Source organism: Lycium ferocissimum, chromosome 9, assembly GCF_029784015.1.
Source record: "Lycium ferocissimum isolate CSIRO_LF1 chromosome 9, AGI_CSIRO_Lferr_CH_V1, whole genome shotgun sequence".
In the NCBI taxonomy this organism is placed as follows: domain Eukaryota; kingdom Viridiplantae; phylum Streptophyta; class Magnoliopsida; order Solanales; family Solanaceae; genus Lycium; species Lycium ferocissimum.
This window is the reverse complement of record NC_081350.1, coordinates 62,830,160-62,853,047: the sequence shown is the minus strand read 5'-3', so window position 1 is coordinate 62,853,047 and position 22,888 is coordinate 62,830,160. Positions and strand designations below refer to the sequence as shown.

Sequence of the window (22,888 nt, the reverse complement as noted above, 5' to 3'; positions counted from 1 at the left end):
TCTTGTGATTTATTTGAGTGTGATTTAAATTAATTCTATTTAATAATGGCGAAGAGATTTAGACGTGGTGCCGGTAGTAGTGGTATTGTTAGGGGTAGTAGTGGTATTTAGAAAATTCTTCTAATAATACAAAGGCGGTTGGTCTTTTAAAAAGGGAATTAAACCCTCCGCTAAAAAATATTTTTCATGTGAGATGTAGTTGTCACATTTTAAACTTGATTGTTAAAGATGATCTTAAGTGTTTTGAAGATTCTATTCAAAAAGTTAGAAATGCGGTTGTATTTCTTTTTTGTAATGGAAATAGGGCAAAACTGAGAGATTTTAAGAATTCTTGTGTGGAAAATGGCCTTAGACCTAGGAAAATTCAAGTAGAAGTTGAGACTAGGTGGAACTACACTTACATTATATTACAACAAGCATATGAGTATAGGATTCCCATACAACAAGTTCACAACCATTTTAATACGAATAATGATGATTGGTTAAATATTACCGATTAGGAAGATGTTAAGGAATGTGTTGAACTCTTACAAAAAATTTATAATGCAACTCTTGCTTTTTCTAGATAATTTTATCCCACGGTAACCAAAATTTTAGCCTACTTAGCGGAAATAGCTAGAGTTTTACAAGAATATAAAAATAAATCCGGTTATCAAGCGGCTATTTTTAATATGACAACAAAATTTAAGAAGTATTTTTTTCCCATCCCAACTTTATTTATAATGGGTTCTTTTTTAAATCCTTGTTTAAAAATGTCTTATACTAGAGCATTGGTTAATCAAATTTATACCTTTTTAGAAGTTGAAGAGGAAGTTAAACCATCTTTAGGTGAAGCCGAGCTCGCTATTGATGCTGAGTTTAGAAAAGTTTTTAGTCATTATTCTAATTTGGAAGAAAATGCTACACCCGTTGCTCCATGCCTACTACTTTTCAAATTAGCAAAAAGGGCTTGTCGGGTTTGTCGCATTTAAAAGTTTTACATTCACATCCAACTCCTTCGTCTAATGCAAACTTTAATGAATATCACTTTTATTTGATGCAGCAAAATGTGGATATCGACCAACTAGATGATCTGGACATCTTAGCATGGTGGAAGAAATACAAGACAAGTCATCCGATACTTTCAAGAATGGGTCGAGATATCCTTACGGTTCAAATATCAACTGTGGCTTCGGAGAGTGCATTTAGCCAAGGAAAACAACAAATTGGAGACCATAGACACTCATTATCCGGATTTAGCTTGCAAGTACTAGTGTGCAATCGCGATTGGATTAGATCGGAGCGACGCAACCAAAACTTAGAAGCGGTGGAAGGCGAAGAGGAAGAGATTGAAGATTTGATAGCAAGTGGAGCGGACCAAATGAAAGACTTTGAAGATATCTCCATGACCGAATATGATATGGCGGATATTAACCAAATGATTGACAATTTTTGATTTTATTATTTTACTATTTCTTTGCAACTCATGTATTATTTGCAAGTTAAAAAAAATTACAACTTTCAAATAAATGTTATCCATGAATGAATAAAATATATGGCTCATTGAGCTTTCTTCTATTTACTTGTGTTCATATTTTTACTTATATTAAGTTAGGAATATACCTAAAATATACCAAGAATATTTTTATAATATACATCTACTTAAATTAAAAACTAGAAAGTTATATACTTGAAAAATAACTAAAATATACTAAGAATATACTTATAATATAAATATACTTAATTTATAAAATAGGAATTTATAAAATTAGAAAAAAACTTAAGCTATAAATAACTTAAGTTATAATACATATAACTTAAACATATATATATAAGTTATAAGTATATATAGTATACATATAACTTAAACATATATATATATTATAAGTTATATAACCTAGGTATATTGATATATATAAGTATATTCTTAGTATATTTTAGGTATATGTAGTATAACTTAAGCATATAACTTAATATATATATATATATATATATATATATATATATATATATATATATATATATATATATACGTATATGTCAAGAAATATATAAACTTTACTTATAAACTTATATAAAATATGTAAATATACCTACAATATACTAATAAATACTATAATATATATATACTATACAAAAAACAAGAAAAAAGAGAGGTTATGTAACGTTTTGGACCGGACCGGTCCGGTTTCTAGCTTGAAACCGGTAAACCGGAACCGGTGGCCGGTTCCGGTTTTTAGACCGGAAACCGGCCGGTTTACTAACCGGTTACCGGTCCGGTCCAAACCGGTTGCCAGGCTTAGTTAGAGTGTTTGCATTTGTAGAATCTAGAGAACAGAAGTAGAAGCAGCCACCAGGATTTCTACCAAACGCAAAACCACCCACAGAATTAGCTTACTTGTAAAAATTATGGTTTCTCACCTGGCGAAGCTCGACTAAATTTAAATACGTGCCGCATAGAACAAATTCGTGGAAGAATTTTTTCATTCACAAGACTTGAACCCAAGACCTCTGATTAAAGGAGAAGCAGTCACATCCGCTGCAACACATGCTTTGGTGATAAATGAATCATCTCTTACTGCTTAGAAAAGAAAACAAAAGATATATAGTAAATGAGAAGCATAGGTCGAAGAAGAAAAAGAGAGAAGCGTAAGGAATTACTTAGTAGGCTTTTGGGCATGAAAACCAAATATTTTTCACTTTATTTGGAATTTTGAAGTTGGAGTTCAAGATGGAATTGTGTTTGGTTATAGTTTTTGCAAAGAATATTTGGGTGTTTGAATGTACTGAAAGTGAAAAAAAGTGAAAACGGATTTTTTTGGTGTTTTTCAAATTCCCAATACAACTTCATTTCCATGGCCAAACATTAATTTCCAAATAAAGTGAAAATGTTTTCCGGAAAAAAGTGAATTTTTTTTTTGTGGCCAAACGTGTCACGACCCAGCCCCGTGGGCCGCGACTGGCGCCCTATTTGGACACCCAAACGGACTTTCATATCAAATCATCATATTTTAGCTTAGCTCAGATATTACATTCACCGTTTTAAACAGAGGTGGAAGCAATGCTATCTTAAGCGGTCGCGCGTACAAAAAAATGTCATATCAAAGTCAGATGGGCGGCGGAATGTACATCGCCAAACATATATACACATATATAGACATATGGGCCGTCATGGCCACCGTAACAAACGGGACCGCATTAAGATGCAAATCGCATACAAAACAAACACACATAGGACCCTCGACCCACATATATGACTACAGGCCTCTACAGACTCATTACAGAGACATATGACGGGACAGGGTCCCGCCGTACCCAGATAGTCCAAATATACAGAAACATATACATGGCAAAAGCATATATACCAAAGACGGGCTCCCGGATCAAAATGAGCAATCCAAGATAGCAGAGTGCGTAGCCTACACTGGTAGATCACTCCGAACGTATATCCGTACCGCGGGCACGAAACGCGGTACCCCGAAGAAAGGGGGGGGGGCACGAAAGAGGTACTGAGTATGTAAAGCATAGAGTACAGAAATCCAAACCACAAATGGAATAAGGGTACAGAGAGAAAATACCAAATCAAGTATCAAAACCTGTACTGAAAACATATGTATATAATGCAAATCAAAATCATGCATAACGCTCAGGAACGTGGCCACCACTCCGACGCTGGTGCCACAACACAGCATACTCCAGAAGGTTTCAAATCTCCGTACAACTCCGAACATAACACATCATCACACATATCACATCATAAGCCATATCACAGCATAACGCCATATACGGTAACCGGCCCTATGGCGAGGTCTCGGAAACCGCAACACAGCATACTGCCGAATTTATCATAAGGCGCACGATCACAGAGCCGGCCCGGGATCCGGCGAACGATATCATAATAACATGCACGAGCGGAGTAGTGAGAGACTAATGCAATTTACACGTAAAAACATTTGTAAAGACGTAGCATGGACATATGACGACAATTTAGGCAAAGTATGTTTAAGTAATTGGGCAATATGGAATCTGTCTCACAAAAGTATTTCTACAATCGGATTCATAGTTCAAATACATATTAGAACGTACTCGAGTCATTAGAACATCATTCTTTAATAACTATAATCATATGCTAAAGTTTCTTTTTAACGTCATGCCAAATAAGTCGAATAGGACATTCGGAGGAGATCTTGGGGCTAGTGGGCCCACCTCGGTCAAGTCGAGGTGGCATACGTAATTTTACAAACATTAGACCCTATGGAAGCATCCATGAAAGTTTCAGAGCAATCCGAGTTCGTTTGGGAAGGTTACGGAAGTTTTAACATCTTTCCAACGAACATAAGGAATATAGTTCAATTATGCTGAATGAATAGTACCAAAAATCAAACTCGGATTTTCGTGAGCAGAATTGCCCCCGAGACGCGAATCCAAGCCTAATACACCTAAGACATGCCAAAAGAAGGAAAGGGTGAGCTTTACATACCTTGCGTGCGTCTCACGCTCACTTAAACTCAAATCCGTTTCGCTTTAATCTACAAATGGTCACATTTACCAAGCGTGAGTTATAGATTCTAAGAATTCAACTTAAATTCATATTTGTCTACCGAAAATTTGGCAAAGACCTCCCCTATACATATAGCATCCCCGAGACTTAGCTCGGCCCAATATGTCAACAACAACACCCCAAAGAATCCAACAACACCAACAATTCATTACAAAATACATTATGACATGACTAGTCCTCTTTCCTACATAGTTCAACAACTTCCATTCCAACTTTCCGTTATCAACTAATATCAACATTGTCCATATCCTTTAACTATTTCAAGATTATTCAAACATATTTCAATAGCATTCCAAGCAACATTCATGAATTCAAGTATTCCCGCCGATTCCATATTCTATCCGAAACTCCTACAAATGCGGCAAAGCTACTAAGTCGCATTGTTTTCCTTTCAAACTCATCAACAACAACTATAATTCACATTTAGATTCTTACTTTCATAATTATATAAAAATCATATGAAAATAACATAATTTCCCATAATAACATACAACCAATTTCAATGCCATTTCGAATCGTTCAAGACTTATTTACGTCGTAAGCGTCATAACGACGCAACTAACACGCTAAATAAATTTCATTTCATCTCTCCCCTTCTTCAACATGGCACACGGCCACACACTCTCTCCACACGCACACGCCATGCACACACACACACCACAATTCCATACTTCTCATTCAATTCTAATCATTATAACATACAAACTTGTCCCATAACATAAAAACATAGAAATCTTACCTTTTTCTTCAAATTTCAACTTCCCGCAAACGTGGTTCTTTCACTAAACCAATTGTACCACGTTGAAGAGCGTCTTGAGCTTGTTAAGAATTCAAGAAGAACAAGATTTTTGGATTGAAGTTGAAGACTTGGGAATTTTTTTTTTTTTTCCTTCACTTGGTTCGGCCGAATGGCCCTTAACTCTCACTCTCTCTTTTGTTTTGTTTTCTTGAAACTTCTAATGGATGAACACATATATAAATAAGCCCCCCTTAATTAATTAGTCACATGGATGAATTAAATTGTGGGTTTGGGCTAGGCCTCATGGCCGGCCACCCTTTGTGCTTTGGGCCTAAATTTTTTCCTTTTATTTTTGAGCCCAATTCATTATGAACCTCACTTTGTAATTCACGAAACTAATTTCCAAAATTTTAATTTTTCCCTTGGCCTTCTCCGATGTCTCCGCGCCAATATTTTTCATGAACAACATCGACATATTAACTAAAATCAAAATATTGACTTATGACCTACAAGTCACATTTATTTCAAAATTTCCGAATATGCAAAAACACGGGATATAACATCCTTAATTTCACGGGTGGTCGCTAACTTTACATGTTGTATCTGTGAAATTATAAAATATTTTTTGTATCGGTAAAATTATTGAACTTTAGTTATATTAATAAAGTCATAAAATTAGTTTTTATTGATAAAATTACTGAATTGTTTGTTAATTCCTTAGAAAATATAACTCACCAAAAAGTCAAATTTCTGGTATTGAAAAATGATATGTCATTGAATTCGAGGGAATTATCTAGGCATGTATTACTTACATAAATCCGAGAGACATGAGTATCACATTTCTATATATTTTCCTGAAAGTTTCAAATGAGCGGGTTAGATTCAGTGATATTGTACCACTGGTACAAACGGGATTTTCATTAAGGGAAATTTTGTTGAAAAATTACTTTCTTATATTTAGAAAATTCAACAAATTATATAAATGTGCATAGAATTTTTTGTTAACCTATATACACAATATAGTATTTTTCGATGAAGGAGATTCAGTTCGATAAATTAGGCTCTATCACTAGTTAGATTATGACTCGTTTTTAACCAATTCACTTAAAGTTCAATTGAATTGGGTTATCAATCGTTTATTAATTTGATCTGTTTTAACATGTTCAAACTTAACTTAACCTATCTATTATATACCAACTCATCAGTGCTTTTGATTTAATAAGCTGCCCAAAGTATTTTCTTCAAAGACTTTTCTTTTTGTTCTATCCATTTGCTCTTGTGCTTCTTTTCTAGGTTTCCATGATCTAACTGAAACTCTGAAAGAAGCCAATTTATACTCAAAGTCACCAGTGTTGAATTGTAAACCCTCATCAAATAGTGAATTGTATTATAATGGACTTCTACAAGATTTACTTCTTTTTCATCCAAAAATAAAGATAAGGACAAAAGGAAGAATAAAATAGAGGACGTAGATTTTGAATGTTACAAATTAAAGTACATATATGTGTTATGATAAATGACTTTAATTTAATCGCACATTTCACTTGTGATAGGAGTGCTTAAATTAGGCAAAAAGCCTTGATGAACTACAAACATATAAACATTAAAATAACGTTTTACTAAACGCCAACTAACATGTATTAGCTGATGTTATCATAGAGAAATAAGACAAATTAATTAAGTAAAAAAAAATGAAAATAGTAGTGATATTCAAAATTTTGACGTCATTTTTTATAATTTTTTCTTTACTTAAATTAATGTCCAAGTGCATTGATTAAATATAAATCTAGAGATTCACATGGGATGATGCTAACGCGATAGTTTAGGGTCATTGGGATCTGACTTTATTCAACGTACTAATATATTTCTACTTCTACTATATTAGAAGCACCGGTTGGTGCTTCTTTCGTCGTCCGTCTGTGGACCCCCCCCCCCCCCCCCCCCCCCCCCAAAACACCAACATAAAAAAAAAAAAAAAATTTGGCCCCCATATTAAACAGGCCCTAAAAAAAAAATTGAAAAAAAAAAAATTATGGGCCCCATATTCAACAACATTCAGTATTAAAAAAAATTATGGGCCCCATATTAAACAACATCCAGTATTAAAAAAAAAGTGGAACCCACCACATTCAAACTCGGGGAAAAAAAAGTGGACCCCTATATTAACAAAATCAAGAATATTTAAAAAACAAACAATGTTAAAAAAATGCGTCCATATTAAACACGATGCGTATTCATAGCAAACACTAATATAATAAAGTTTTAAATACGGAAGACAAACTACAATGTTATATTAATCGTGTTTTGAACATAGTATCTCATATTGACAAAATCAAGCAATATAAAAAAAAATGAATCCCATATTAAAAAAATAAACAATGTAAAAAAAAAAAGTGCAGACTTTGTATTCTTAGCAAACACTAATATAATAAAATTTTATATACGGAGCACAAATTACAATGTTATATCAATCATGTTTTGAACATAGTAAAAATTGTAAAAAAAAAAAAAAATTGTGGGCCCCATATTCAACAACATCCAGTATTAAAAAAAATTGTAAAAAAAAATTATGGGCCCCATATTAAACAACATCCAGTATTAAAAAAAAAAGTGGAACCCACCACATTCAAACTCACGGGGAAAAAAAAGTGGACCCCATATTAACAAAATCTAGCAATATTGAAAAAAAAAAAGTGAATCCCATATTTAAAAAACAAACAATGTTAAAAAAAATATGGGCCCCATATTAAACACGATGCGTATTCATAGCAAACACTAATATAATAAAGTTTTAAATACGGAGTTAACAAACTACAATGTTATATTAATCGTGTTTTAAACATAGTATCCATATATGACAAAATCAAGCAATATATAAAAAAATGAATCCCATATTAAAAAAATAAATAATGTCAAAAAAAATAGTGCGGACTTTGTATTCTTAACAAACACTAATATAATAAAGTTTTAGATACTGAGCACAAATTACAATGTTATATCAATCATGTTTTGAACATAGTATATATAAAAAAAAAAAAAAAGGCCTCATATTAAACAGCCCATAAAAAAAATTGTAAAAAAAATTAGGCCTCATATATATTGACCCCATACTAAACAAAAGAATATATATAAAAAAAAAAATGGAACCCACCATCTCCAAACTCACGGTAAAAAAAAACCCCATATTAACAAAATCAAGCATTATCAAAAAAAAAAAAATTGAACCCCATATTCAAAAAAAATAATGTCAAAAAAGACTTTGTATTCATAGTAAACACTAATATAATAAAGTTTTAGATACGGAGTACAAACTACAATGTTATATTAATCGTGTTTTGAACATAGTATATATATATATATATATATTAAAAATAATGCAAATTAATAATGTCAAAAAAAATGCACCCCATATTAAAAAATCAAACAATATTCATGTAATTTCCAAAGTATCTCATTAAATAATAATGGATTCATTATCACATGCGTATCAATCCATAAAAAATGAAATTATCGTATAAGAACATACTTAAAATACTTATATATTAAAATAAGATAGAATTTAATTACTTTTTCATTTTTTCCTTACTCTAATAAATGTGAAAATAATTGTGGGCCCCATATTAAACACCATGCGTATTTGTAGCAAACACTAATATAATAAAGTTTTAAATACGGAGCACAAACTACAATGTTATATTAATCGTGTTTTGAACATAGTATCCCATATTGACAAAATCAAGCAATATATATAATAAAAAAAAGTGAATCCCATATTAAAAAAATAAATAATGTCAAAAAAAAGTGCAGACTTTGTATTCTTAGCAAACACTAATATAATAAAGTTTTAGATACGGAGCACAAATTACAATGTTATATCAATCGTGTTTTGAACATATATATATATATATATATATATATATATATATATACATAAATATAATACAAACTAATAATGTCCAAAAGGATGGGGCCCTATACTAAACGACACCAAGCAATATAAAAGATAAAAATAAAAAAAGAAGAAACTATATAAAGCATGGGTTTAGACCCATGTTTCATCGTCCGTTGTCCCTTTAAAAAAAAAAAAGGAAGAAAAAAAAAGTGGAATCGACCACATCCAAACTCACTTTAAAAAAAAAAGTGGACCCCATATTAACGTAATCAAGCAATATTAAAAAAAAAAAAATGTGAATCCCATATTAATAAAACAAACAATGTTAAAAAACAAATGCTTAGAAAATCAAACAATTAAATCAATAATAATGGACTCTTTAGAATAAGGAAAAAAATTAATTTTTACTTTGTTTCATTTTAAACATGTAAAATTAATTTAATAATTTGAATTAGAATTATCTAAATCAAAATTTGATAAAAAATAATAAGTATTTTACACCGTTAAATTAATCGAATTAAAATTGAAAGTATCAACCGATATTCAAAATATTGCTATTGTTTTATTCGAAAGAGAGGAAAATAGTTTCTTTTTAAACAAGTCTTTCTTTTAAAAGGTATTAATAAATTTTCGTAGCAAACACGAATAAAATAAAGTTTTAGATACGACAAACTACAATGTTAAATTAATCGTATTTTGAACATATATATATATATATATATATATATATATATATATATATATATATATATCTAAACACAACTACATATACATGTATACACTATAATCCGAAAGTGTTGCGTGCAAAGCACGGGCATAGGCCATCTAGTTAATTTTATATATGTGACAGCGTCTAAAATGTTTTAAGATTTTAGTCATATATATTTTTCAAATACAACTGTTCTAAAATCAACTTTTACTAAACCAAATGTGAGTGAGCACATTATTGTTTTAATAAATGAATGGTCTTAATTCTTCAAGCTGATTAAGCATAAAATTAATTAACGAATATATAGGAGAAGGTTCAGTAGTAGATATATAATCTATAACAAACACATGTGAGGACGACTTTATATCTGTCATTAGTCTATGAATTAATTAGTTGGCCGAATGTTGGGTGCTTAAATTTAATTATCACACCTAAAATGCAGAGATCATGACATGTAGTTTGATACTACAAGGAAGAAGAGTACTGATCAAGATGTGCTCTTATAATTAATCTTCTAATGTATTTCCTTGGAACATATAATCGTACTATATGTTTTGTTCAAGTTTTGCGATTTCATTAAATTTATTATTTTTTGCTCAAACTATATGTATCCCCATGGTAAAAAAATTGTATGCATACTGTAAGAAAATCACACTCATTAAAAAATTCCAATAACTCTAGATTTTGCATTCATTCAGTAGGGAATTAAAATGTAATTCATATCATGGACGTAAAATAAAGCGACAATTTTGTGTACTTTTACGTAACAAGAAATTTGAAAACGATTTCTAATTTAATTTTTCTTTAACTTCTCCTAATCTAGTGGGATCAGCCTACATGGACGATCCGACTTTAATGAGCCGTTCAAAATTAATCAACACATTCCTCTTCTTCAGAAAGTTATGCATAAACAAGGTAAAAAATGTATTATTTTATTCACCACATACGATAGGGAAGGAGTTTCTCGTCTGGCCCTCTTAATTTCTATATAAATTCTTGAATTTCTTGACATAAGAGAAATCCTGGTTCAAAGTTTAAGTGTGGCATTTTTATATTTTCTTGATCCCTTTATCAAAATTCTTAGCTCGGTCATTGTTGTGTGGTGCTGCATTATTAGCTCTTGGAGCATATAAATATTAATTCCTGATTCATTTGATTTCGTTGTGTTTAATAATATATAGGAGGTAGCGTAACGTGCATGGATGACCAAGTTAATGATTATTGGTTTGATTAGGACGACAAATTAGTCTATGGAAATAGACTAATGAAATCAAGTAAATCACAAGATGTTGTTTGTCTAATGTATATAATAAAAATGTGAGTTTAAGTCATGTACAGTTATAGTATAAATTTATTTTACATTATCAGCAAATGTTTATTTCTGATAGTAGGTTAATTATCATTTTTACCACATTAGTAATTAACATGTATCGAAAAATTTACCTATAATTATATTTTAGGTAAACTTGATTGTCTAAATAATTTTTTTTTTTAACACGATCAGTATAGATAGCTTGAACTCATAAAATGTTGGTTAAACTATAAATTTTGCATTAAAAAAAGTAAAAGGAGCTGAATGGACACTTCTTTAATTTATTAAGAGACTGTAATAAGTACTCAGAAGTTGATAACCGATATGGCTTGTAAAGACGTCAGTTATAATAACTTCGTAATATGTATTTTGGAGAACTACTTAACAAAAGCTTTCATATAGAAGACGTCCACAAGTTAGAGGTTGATGAATATGACTTCTCACCTAATAAGATGTACCAAATTCAAGAAAATATATACTACGAAGAAAAATACTAAATAATAGAAACTCATTATTTAAAATATTTTATTTAACGACGGATTAGAGATAGATTAGAAAAATTCTTATCGGCTACAAATAATTTAGCCATAGATTAACGATAAATTTTGTAACTATTTTTTTTTTTTAAATGAGACAATACCATGTACGTACGCAAGTAACATATAAAATTTAATCAAGTTTTCTGGTTTTATTGAATTTTGTAAAAGAAAGTGAAATATCAATTTGATTAGCCATGTAAAATGATAAAGCCACAGGACTGATATGAGAAGAAGAATAAACGATAGTCGATGTTCTAGAACTACTCTACTAAAATTAAATATAGGTTTATATAATTTTAGTATCACAGAATTACATCAAAATCTAGTGATATCCATTTCAGAGGCGTAGCGGGATTTTAATTTTATGATTTTTGAATTAGGATAACGATCTCAAGTATCGATAACTGATATATATATATATATATATATAAAATAAAATTTTCAAAACATATTTATAAAATTTAAACTAAAATTTCTAGAATCTTCCGAACCCATAATAAAGCCTACCTCCGCTTCTAATCGGCTTTTCAAGATTAGCTTAACGTTGGTAGTCTCCGTCACACTAATACATGCATAACTTAAAAAGAAAGCCTATAGAGGCTATAATCGCAAAATTTGCACCCAATTTCTATATGTATTATTATATCCAACAAAATGTAAAATAAGAATACAATTATTATAATTATACTTAGATAATTAAAAAAATTAAAGATGAAAATACTCTTAAAGTACACATTCCATATTATTGCTCACAATATAATTAACAACTTATATAGTAGTACTATTTACATTATAATAATTCATACATTATCATTTATCCGTATAACAACACATCTCATATGATGACAAAAATTAATCGAATCCTCGGATATACTCTATTAAACCATAACTAGGATGCTGACATAGATCAGTATAGATATCAAGTAGGATTACTTAATTAATTGTCACGTGCAATTTGTCTAAATTCATCACTCAATTAGCCAAGTATAATTGTCAAAAGGCTTTTGCATGGCTTTTTGGAATATTATTAAAATAAACAGTAATTGTCACCACGTGGTATCTACTTGTTAGACTCTTCACCAGTTGTCACCAAAAAAATTTCGTTTATATCATTTCAAGAATTTTTTTTCTATATATAGCCACTCCATTACTACTCCACTTTGCAATTCTGTGGTTCTTCAATTTCTTTCTTGCTTTGAAGTTTTTATTTTTTCGAGCTTGTTCTTGCTTTGTTTAATTTCATTTTGTGGAAGGATATTATGGAGAATCCTTTGCATTTAAAGTCATTGAATCACATATCAGTAGTCTGTAGATCTGTTGAAAAATCTCTTGATTTTTACCAAAACATTCTTGGATTCTTTCCAATTAGGAGGCCTGGTTCTTTTAATTTTGATGGAGCTTGGTGAGTACTACTAAGTACTAATTAAATGAATGTTTTAATAAGCTGTTAAAGTCTTTGTTTTCAAGTTGATAAACAACATTAATGTACTAATTGCACATGTTGATTAACTACTAATGTCTTTTTCAGGTTGTTTAATTATGGATTTGGCATACATCTTTTGCAATCTGAGGATCCAGAGAAATTGCCAAAGATTAAAACAATTAATCCCAAGGACAATCACATTTCCTTCCAGGTACACACTACTTCTGTCTCTTTTTTCTATATTTCCAATTTTAAGACTGAATATATTTAAGATTTATGACTTTTGTTTACTCATTTAGAAAGAAAAAAAATAAATTCTGCATCTCCCAAAGGATATGTATGCATGTTAGATGAATCCCATTAATTCGCCGGGAAATTACATTGTATATAAGGTCAAAATTAATTATATATATATACATGTGGAGTAGATATTATATATGCATATATACGGTAGATGTTGAATCCCCTTCACTTTTTTTTATTTTTATATATATATATATATATATATATATATATATATATATATATATATATATATATATATATATATATATATATATATATATATATATATATTTTGAATTCCCTTGTCGCGTGTACATACAGAGTTGAGTTTTATGCCAGCAGTTTCGATCTATATTGTCACAATTCATATACAATTGTTTTGAGTTTGAGGCAGTTGGGATTTTAAGCCTTAACTTCTACCCAACAACAGTACTGTTATCAGAATTCTTTGAATTTTTGGTTATATGGTCCTATAAGAGGAAGGTATTTTTTACCTTGTTAGCTTTTTATTTGGACATGGATGTCATGTTTCCTAATTTGTTATCAAATCTTTACGTGCGAAGTGAACGATATTTCTGACTCAACTAGACTTTAGTAGAAATATTATAATCCAAGACTAAAAGAATTTTTATTTGAGAGGGTGAAAATTACTATTTTTGCCATATTTAGAGATGTTCCATTTTATACGACACTTTTTTTTCCAGTTATATAAAAAGAGAGATACTTTTCTCTATTTGGAAACTATCGATCTAAAGATAACACTCCATTCTACTTTCACCCTTAATGACATGACTTGTTCCGATTCAGTTGATATAAAAGTTCATTAATTTACAAGGAGAGAGAAAATGACAAGAACTCTCAACGACGATCACCATTCATTTGATTATTGATAATAAGGCCCGCGATTTTGATGCCTCACATATATTTAGTGAAATGTGCCATTGAACTATAGGAAATGACTTATTTATGCCACTCATTTCGTTATTTCATTAATTACCTGACTCATCCATGCCATTTTCCATTAATTTCTTCATATAAACTCGGAAGGACTTGTTAAAATTGCTGAATACAACGAAACGGATCAAAACTAGAATTGGTTCATTGAGAGGAAACAAATATAGTGAGAGAATTTTATTAATTATGAAAATGTGGGGAAGTGAATATCTGATTACAAAGGGAGGACTTATTGGTCCTTATATACATGGGCTTTGACCCGGAAGAATAAATGAATACAATGTGGCCCATAACTAAATAATGCAGCAACTACAGCCCATCATGTTGGATCCACTACTGTGTATTGTGGATATACAATATGTGGTATATCATGAACTCCAACAGGACTAGGTGCTACTATATGTCATCAGCAAGAGGTAAATGTCAATCTCGTGCACTAAAATTCTGCTTATGCAAGGAATTCGAAGAAAGGTCAAACCATATTTGATTGATAGACCAAATGTGGTCCCACTTTTCTCCAGATTTTCTGTACTAATAGCTTAGTGTACCGAACTGTCCTTTTTATCATCATCACATAGCTGTCATAGAAACTAAATTGAACTGATTGGTTGTTGCTGCAGTGTGAGAGCATGATAACAGTGGAAAAAAGGCTAAAAGAGATGGAAATAGAATACATTAAGAGCAGAGTTGAAGAAGGTGGAATCTACGTTGATCAATTATTTTTCCATGATCCAGATGGTATGATGATCGAGATTTGCAACTGCGATAACTTGCCGGTGATTCCACTTTCCGGCGAAACAGTTCTCCGGCCATGCTCAACTCTCCAGTGCAGCATGCAGCAGAACAAAATGCAACAGCTGGTCTAAGAAAAAAGTTAAAAGAAGTAAGGAAGAGAATCAAATTTGCCCCATATACGTACTATTCAAAATAGCTCAATTTTGTCCTCTGTCGTACTTTTGGTAACTTTTGGTCCATTCATATCCTTACCTTAACAAATTATCTAGTATTTGACCTTGCTATTAACGGAACTGCAGCGTGAAATGAGTGGATTCACTTGTCCAGATATTTCAGATAAAATTCACAAATAGCCACTTTTCAGCTCATGTAATTGAAAGATAGCTATTGTTATCGAGTTCGAAATTCCATGAAGAAACTTCAGGATATTATCATGGAGATTCAACTATGGTTTCAAACTTCGTGACAATGATTATGTTTTCAATTATAAGGCAGAAAAGTGGCTATTACGCGCTATTACTATAAATGTTTTGATAAAGAAGTTCAAATTACCCCATAATTTTTTACTATGATTTAAAATTACTTCGAAATTGAAGTTTTGTTAGGGTCAAGGGCAAAAACATACTTTTTTCTAATAGCAGATTAAATCAAAAATTTATCGGAGGATGAAATTGTTCAATTTCAATTAGTATAAGGAAAAATTTAACCTTTTTCCCCCTGAAATGACATTTTGCAGGAGCATGCATATTCAGTGAGTGCAGGTTTGTTGATAAAGAGGAGGAAGAGAGATTCTCAAGTTTACATTGGGATGTCTGCTTTTTGGTCTTGTTAATTCTGTTTATTTGAAAGTGTTTTCTATAATCTACATTTTATTCCCAAGGTATACCATGTACTACTATCTAAGTATATATATCATTCCAAGATTATGGAGTTCAAAAACTTGATAGAGAAGAAGATGAGTGTGCAATCATTCTCATCTAAAAGTTTAAGCCGTGTAAAATAGGACAAGGTCATCGATACAAAAGCAAAAATTTAACTTAATTAGTACTAGCTAGTTTTGAGTTCAAGCACTGAGAATAGAGATATTTCTTATGGCACTACAAAAAATCAATCAAATCGCAAGGTTAAATTAACAAACTGAGACGGGTTTTGACCCCACAAGCGGTCTTTAACAGTGAAGACATGATTTTTTTATTTTTTTTAAATTAAGTTAGATTTTATTAATAAACATTACTATATATAATAAGGGACAATGCAAAGATTTTGTAGTCCTAAGTTGGATTTAAACCATTTAGTCGCGTGCTTGCTAACTAAAAGGATTTTCTCTTCCAAAACTATCCTTGTACTTGTTATTTAGTAGCAGATATAAATCAAAAAATCAAGATACTTCTAAACCTTTTTTGGTAATATCGTACATGACCCCTTTGTTCAACTTTTGGTAAGTGAAATATGTACCATAACTTTTTTTGTCATATATTTAGCCCTATTTTATTCCTTTATTACTTAGGTTGCCACATTCAATTTGGTAAATATAGTAAAATTTGAGACCTTTTAAAATGCTTAAAAATTTGTGAATAGTAATAATGTCATCTAAAAGAACCAACTATCCATAAAGATAAATAAATAATTTTGTCCCAATTTAAATGACATTTTTAACACATTTGTGAGCAGGGAGTTTGAGACTTTTGAAATTTGTGGTCCAAAACAAGTTTTAGATATTAGTGTGATTTTAATTCACTTCATAAAGTTAAATTGTTTCTAAATGTAGAAAAGTGACATTCTTTTTTGGACAGACTAAAAAGAAAAGTGTGCCACATAAATTGTACATAGGGAATAGTAACTTTGAAGAGCTCATTTGGTATTGAGAGATAACTCACATTTTCACTTTGTAAATTTTAGGATTATAGTTAGATTTATCCTGATCTTATATCTTCATAATCTTTTTATTTTGAAAATATAAATTAGGTATGATATTTTAACATAATTTTGTATAGTAAAGAAAATCAAAATTGATCCTTCAGAAAAATAAAAGCGTGAAGGAACAAAATTATTAGGTACTTCGTTATTGAGACATGATTTATTTATTAAAATTTAGTTGATCGCAACATTCTTGGACTGATCGCATAGTTATAATATTATTATGACGTAAATTATCAAAATAATATTCCACTTAGACTTTAAGAAAAGAATGGAAAAGAAATGTCATTTCCTCGCATGCATCTTTTGAAAAGAAAAAGAAAGTTTAAATTAAGAAAAGAAGCAGTTTTTCATAATTTGTATGATTTAATTAGAATTAGCATATATTAATATCATTTTAAAGTGTCATTTTTAAATTTTTTAAATTTTATCTTTATTTACAAATAAATTCACCAATTTCTCAACAGAAGAATAAATGTAAAATGTATGGTTTGATATTTTTTTCTTGAACCAAATTATATATTATTATTCTTTTTTTTTTTTTTTTTTTTTTTTTTTTTGTAAAAAGTAGTTTATAGTTCATAAAACATGGTTTTTACTAATCGTGCGTACGTAAACCACTAGTCCTTCTAGCAATTTTTTTTGTTGAGATTTTGCATTGAATCTTAGTTTTTTCTGGTGCAATAGCTTTTAGTATATTATGGTATCAAAGCTTTTCAAGAATTAATATATTAGGATCTTTGAAAATAAAAATAAAACAAAAAAGAATTTTTAAGGTTTATTCGATGTTCTTAATTAAGTGGAGGAAAGAGTTGGGGGGGTCGTAGGAGAGTAAAAAGGAGAGAGATGTACTTGTGTCTACTAAGTGATCGGCTCCTTAATCTATTTTTAATAACTTTTAATCTTTTTAATAATTTTGTAACTTTTGAAGTTTAATTTTGTTATTTATCATTTCTAACTCTTAAAACATTTTAGTTTAGCTGAACATAGGCTTTTATGGATATCAATATGATATCTTTTTAAGAAAATGATGCAACAATTTGTGGTGAAGAATTAAAAGGATCCTTTTACTTATCAGAAAATCGTCAAATGCCCCTCAATGTTTAGTCGGATTAATTATGACGCACCCAACCTTTACGGATGACCTATTACCCCCCTAACTATTTTTTAAACGGAATTATTACCCCCTGAAATGCTACCACCAGATCTGTATTTGAGTGGTGAAATACACTTACACGTGTATTTTACCAGTTAAATTTTTTTAATTTTTTTTTTTTCATCTTCTTTTTGTTTCTTTTCCTAATCTATTTTCTTCCACCATCCACCACACCCAAAAATCACCATCAAAAGACTTGGCCAAAGAAATTAACTTTTCTATTTATCTTGAGCACTAAACAACCTTTAATTTTTTATTTCCCTTTTTCTTCACCAATGATCTCTTTCGACTGTTCCAACTTCTTCGATCTTTCAATTTTGCCATGCTCTATAGTCCAAAAAATCAATTCGAAGGGAAAATTGAAAGATCGAAGTTGAGCATAGCAAAGACGGGTTTTGAATTAATTTTGTAGTGGAATGAAAATTGGTTTCCATTCGTTAGGCTTTGAAATTTGCGTTTTCGAAATTGTGTTTTGAAAGATCAAAGATCGAAGTTGATTTTTTGGACTATAGAGCATGGCCAATGCTCAAAAAGCTTTTCTTGATTTGGGTTTTGAATTAGTTTGTAATGGAATGAAATTACTAATTGGGTCTCGATATTTCATTTTCTCATCTTGATTTTTCTAAAAAATGATTTGTGATTAATGAAAATTTGTTTGGAAGTTGTGAAACTCGAAGGGGAACGAAAGAACAAAAAAAAAAAAAAAATCGCCGGAAATTGCATACTTCCGGTGAGGGGAAGTGTGTTTAACAAAGAAGAAGAAAGGGATAAAAGATAAAGAAAAAAAGGAAAATAATAAGAAATATTTTTATTTGCTTCTCACTCTCTCATCTCTCAAAGATGAGAGAATGAACTTCTCCGTCACCATCTAAGGAGAAATTAATTCACTTTCATAAAAATTTGACGATTTTCTCTTTACTTATCGAAATCTTAGTTGAAAAATAATAGATTTCTTTGAATCACTATGAAGAAGAGGCAAAACACAACGGTCGACTACTCTTGTAGTCAGTTTGGAATTATTTTAAATACTTCCAACTATGTTAGTTTACAATATATCAAATTATCTTTGTTCTAATTAAACTATTATAAAGTTCATTTGTTCAAGACTAGTAAGTTTACAAAAAGGGACAGTTACGTACCCATCCAGCAAAGAATGACAGGCCATTCTTGCACAATCAGAGGGATCTCCTCCTAAGCAACTAAGCTCATAAAAATAGTTTTAGAACAAATTAAATGTTGAATCTGAGAACATTTAACAGATTCATCATTTGTTCTAAGCAAATTAGCTAATACCATACTTTCTTTTTTCTAATCTTCCATACTATACTTATCTAGTCTATATGCACCAACTATAGCCTTAGGTATGAAGACATGAATGAGTTAAATTTCTAACGAGGGGCAAAATTAGACCTTTTTATAAAGTACAAAGAAAAAACTGGACATTTTCTCAATTTAAAAACAAATAGAAAAGCTGAGGAAGAGGGGGGAGGGGACACTTTGGCCCTGACCTCTGTATCATCTACAGTAACATTTTTATCCAATTAACAAACCCACAAAAGAAATAGAAACAAGAAAAATGGCCCTTATGGAGGTGTCAAATTTACAGCAAACAACAAAAAAATAAAACAAAATAGAATGTTGAAATTTTGAAATAATAGAGAACATTTAGAGCAAACATGATTTGGCATTCAATTGGAAGTGATTAGTACCCCTAGCTTTTAGTGCTTGTAGCTTGTGAAGAAACCAAAGTGTAAAAAGTTTATTAGCAAAATTAAAATGGCAAACAGTTAAACTTCTTTAACTCTTTATAATGATGTCGTTTGTCCGGATATTTTTTTGGATGGTATAACTAAATATTTTCATAGAGAACACATATATAACATATTAACATATAATGAAAAATCGGTTCCAAGAAAAACTTGACTGTTTTAGAAATGTCTGTTTCAAATATTACATTCACATCACATCAATGGGCTCGAAACGTAATTATTGAGCTAAGGGATATACATTGTGACAAATAAAAATCTTATAATTCGTGTAATATCTATTTCCAACCAATTGTTGCTATTCATGTCTCAATCCTTATGTACTATGCATTGAGGAATATTGCTTAGCCATTAATTGAATCCCAAGGGCCACAAGAAACAAGCAACAAAACAGATTTGAAGGTATATCAAGGAAGACATAGGATAGCATCCAAAGACCAAAGGTGTGGGCTCACGGTCAAATATATAAAAGTTATGAAAGATACTAATGTGAAAATTTTATCAGAGACAAAAATAAACGTTAGATAATTTCTTTCATATCTGTCCAAGTCTCGATGGTAAAATTTACCCAATATTTGTATTAGTTGAAGATGGTCGGTACTTACCAATGACGGTAGAATTAATAGCTGGGGGAACGATCCTTTGCTCCGACAACATCTAGGATTCTTAGAAAAAATAACATGATCGATATCTCACACGGATAACCCACCCCCCTTACTTACACGCTAAGACTACACTCTTTAGAATGCTTTGGTGAATTTATGGTATATATTGTGTATATAAGCAGTAATTTTAAATCTAAATTGTACTATCGCAACCTTACGTAAGGGATAATTTGTTTTTTTTTTAGGTTGATAATGGAAAAGTTGATGAATTAGTTACCTTTGCTCTCACTCGAAATCACCATTTAATTTAAACAAAAAAAGAAGAAAAGAAGATATAAGATACATTATTCCTATTTCCGACAATCACTTTCATGCATAACAAATATACTCGTCCCTACATTTTCATCCCTCATTAATTTTGAAAGAATTTGCCAAACATAAAGCCCCATTGGTCTGTGGATTGCACAATTGGTATTCCTATAACAGTTCAATATGCTTAGTTCAAAGGGCCCAAAATTGGATAGTGAAACTATTGTGGCAGTGGCATATGTGCCAATGTAAAATCTTTCCCAAGATCTTTACAATGGATGGTCCAAATTGTCTAGAGGAGCTACCTGAAATATGTCTCTCTTCTTGCTATGACTCTCAAAATAGTTTATGGTCTATGTAATGATCAATTAAAAAGTAAACTACCTTGGTAATTAAGTTATATTTGTGAGCTAAGCAAGTTGGGCACTGTGCTGCAATGGGGATGAATCATGACGAAAATAAACATTTTCGTAGTGTAATATAAATGTAATAGAACAGACAACGTCCAGTTTTCCTCCCTTCTCCATCGAATAGAGGAGACATGAATTCCATTTAGGCGGTCAAGTACTTTAGCTAGAATAAAAGGCCTCATGATGCTCACCCCTCAATATAGTTTAACGTGTGAGATAACATATTGGTTACTATTTTTAACAAGTTATCAATTAATGTTTGTCGTCGAGATACATTTATAATTACGAGTATAACTGTTAATTTCATAGGTCATCAAAGTTATAGTATTATTGCAGAAAGTCATCAAAGTAATTTTATTAATCATAAAATCACTCAACTTTCACTAATTTTTATAAAAAGTCATTTTGGTTCTTTTCCAGCGAAATTTGACCGAAAAGTTTCATACTCTAAAAAATTATTTAAAACTTAGGAAAGCTCCCACTCAAATAAACTATCAATGATCCGACTCGACCCAATCTTTTAACTTTTTATTCACTTCAGCCTTATTTTTAATTATTTTTTAAAAAAAAAAAACAAGAATGAATAAGTTCCAAACAGTGTAAATTTTGTCTAACCTAGAATGTGAGGCCTAGCAACATTGTCTTTCTCAAAGGAGTTAACATCTACTGGGGTGTATTTCAGGTAAACACCTATTTGTCTTTAATTCTCGTCTTCTCAACTTTCATCAAGAACCGCACTTTCTATTCTTCAATAAATGTCTTTGAAAGAGATGGGAAATAGAGATGATAAATAGAGTGAATTGGAGTTAGTTCTACATCTAGGTGACTATTTATTGGTTTTGTTTTTATTTGTTTTGCTTTATTATCTTGAATGCTTGAGAATGAGGGGGAGGAAAGAGTTTGATATCAAAGATCTAATATAGACAAAGACCTTCTATCCACTACATCAACCTCCTTTATAAATAGTATATGCATTGGGAAAGAGCAAATGATGATAATGCAATATTTTTAGTGTGAGTATATAAAAAATTAAACTCAATTCAAAAGGATTAACTCATATACAAAAGTAACGTAAAAACTATTTATATTATACAACAAGAACAACATACCCAATATAATCCCCTCAGGGTGGATAAGGAGAGAGTAGAGTTACGCAGACATTACTCCTACATTGTGAAGGTATGAACTGTTTATATTATATGTGTATTAATTTATTGCAGTAGATAACCTAAATTATTTTTCTAGGTTATTATTTAATAAATATTTATTTACACCGGATGTTTACACTAAATTTATTCAACTTATCATGATTAAGTGATTTAACAAAGTAAAAAATATGCATTAATTTATCATAGTTAAGCAATAGAAGTGTATGTGCAAACATATATCATGCACTTATTGTTTGTTGTGCTAGTAAAGTTTTTACGGTTACTAATTCTATTTTTTATGGACAATTACCTGTAGTTACCTTTGTAGTAGCCTGATAGTGTAATAATTCACTTACACTATCAATATATAAAATTTAAACTTTAACAAGAAAATCTACTTTTCAATATCCCTAGAAGGAAAAAGAAAAAGAAAATGGAAAACATCACAT

General features: G+C 30.5%; 1 protein-coding gene across 2 annotated transcripts; it reads left to right on the top strand.

Moving 5' to 3' along the window:
* The first annotated feature begins 12,914 nt into the window (after positions 1-12,914).
* On the top strand, positions 12,915-16,182 carry LOC132029426 (glyoxylase I 4-like). Of its 2 annotated transcripts, none has more exons than XM_059418702.1 (4): positions 12,915-13,133; positions 13,260-13,365; positions 15,014-15,276; positions 15,865-16,182. In XM_059418702.1, exons 1-3 carry the CDS (start codon positions 12,991-12,993, stop codon positions 15,257-15,259), a joined length of 495 nt encoding a protein of 164 aa, XP_059274685.1. In that variant the 5' UTR covers positions 12,915-12,990; the 3' UTR covers positions 15,260-15,276; positions 15,865-16,182. The 2 variants fall into 2 exon arrangements, with proteins under 2 accessions (XP_059274685.1, XP_059274684.1); XM_059418701.1 differs by having other exon boundaries at positions 15,014-15,308.
* The last annotated feature ends 6,706 nt before the right edge of the window (positions 16,183-22,888 follow it).

Coding starts and splice junctions, on each gene's coding strand:
- LOC132029426 (XM_059418702.1), top strand. CDS start 12,991: ATGGAGAATCCTTTGCATTTAAAGTCATTGAATCACATATCAGTAGTC. Junction 13,134..13,259: donor TTTAATTTTGATGGAGCTTG/GTGAGTACTACT, acceptor TGTCTTTTTCAG/GTTGTTTAATTATGGATTTG. Junction 13,366..15,013: donor ACAATCACATTTCCTTCCAG/GTACACACTACT, acceptor TTGTTGCTGCAG/TGTGAGAGCATGATAACAGT.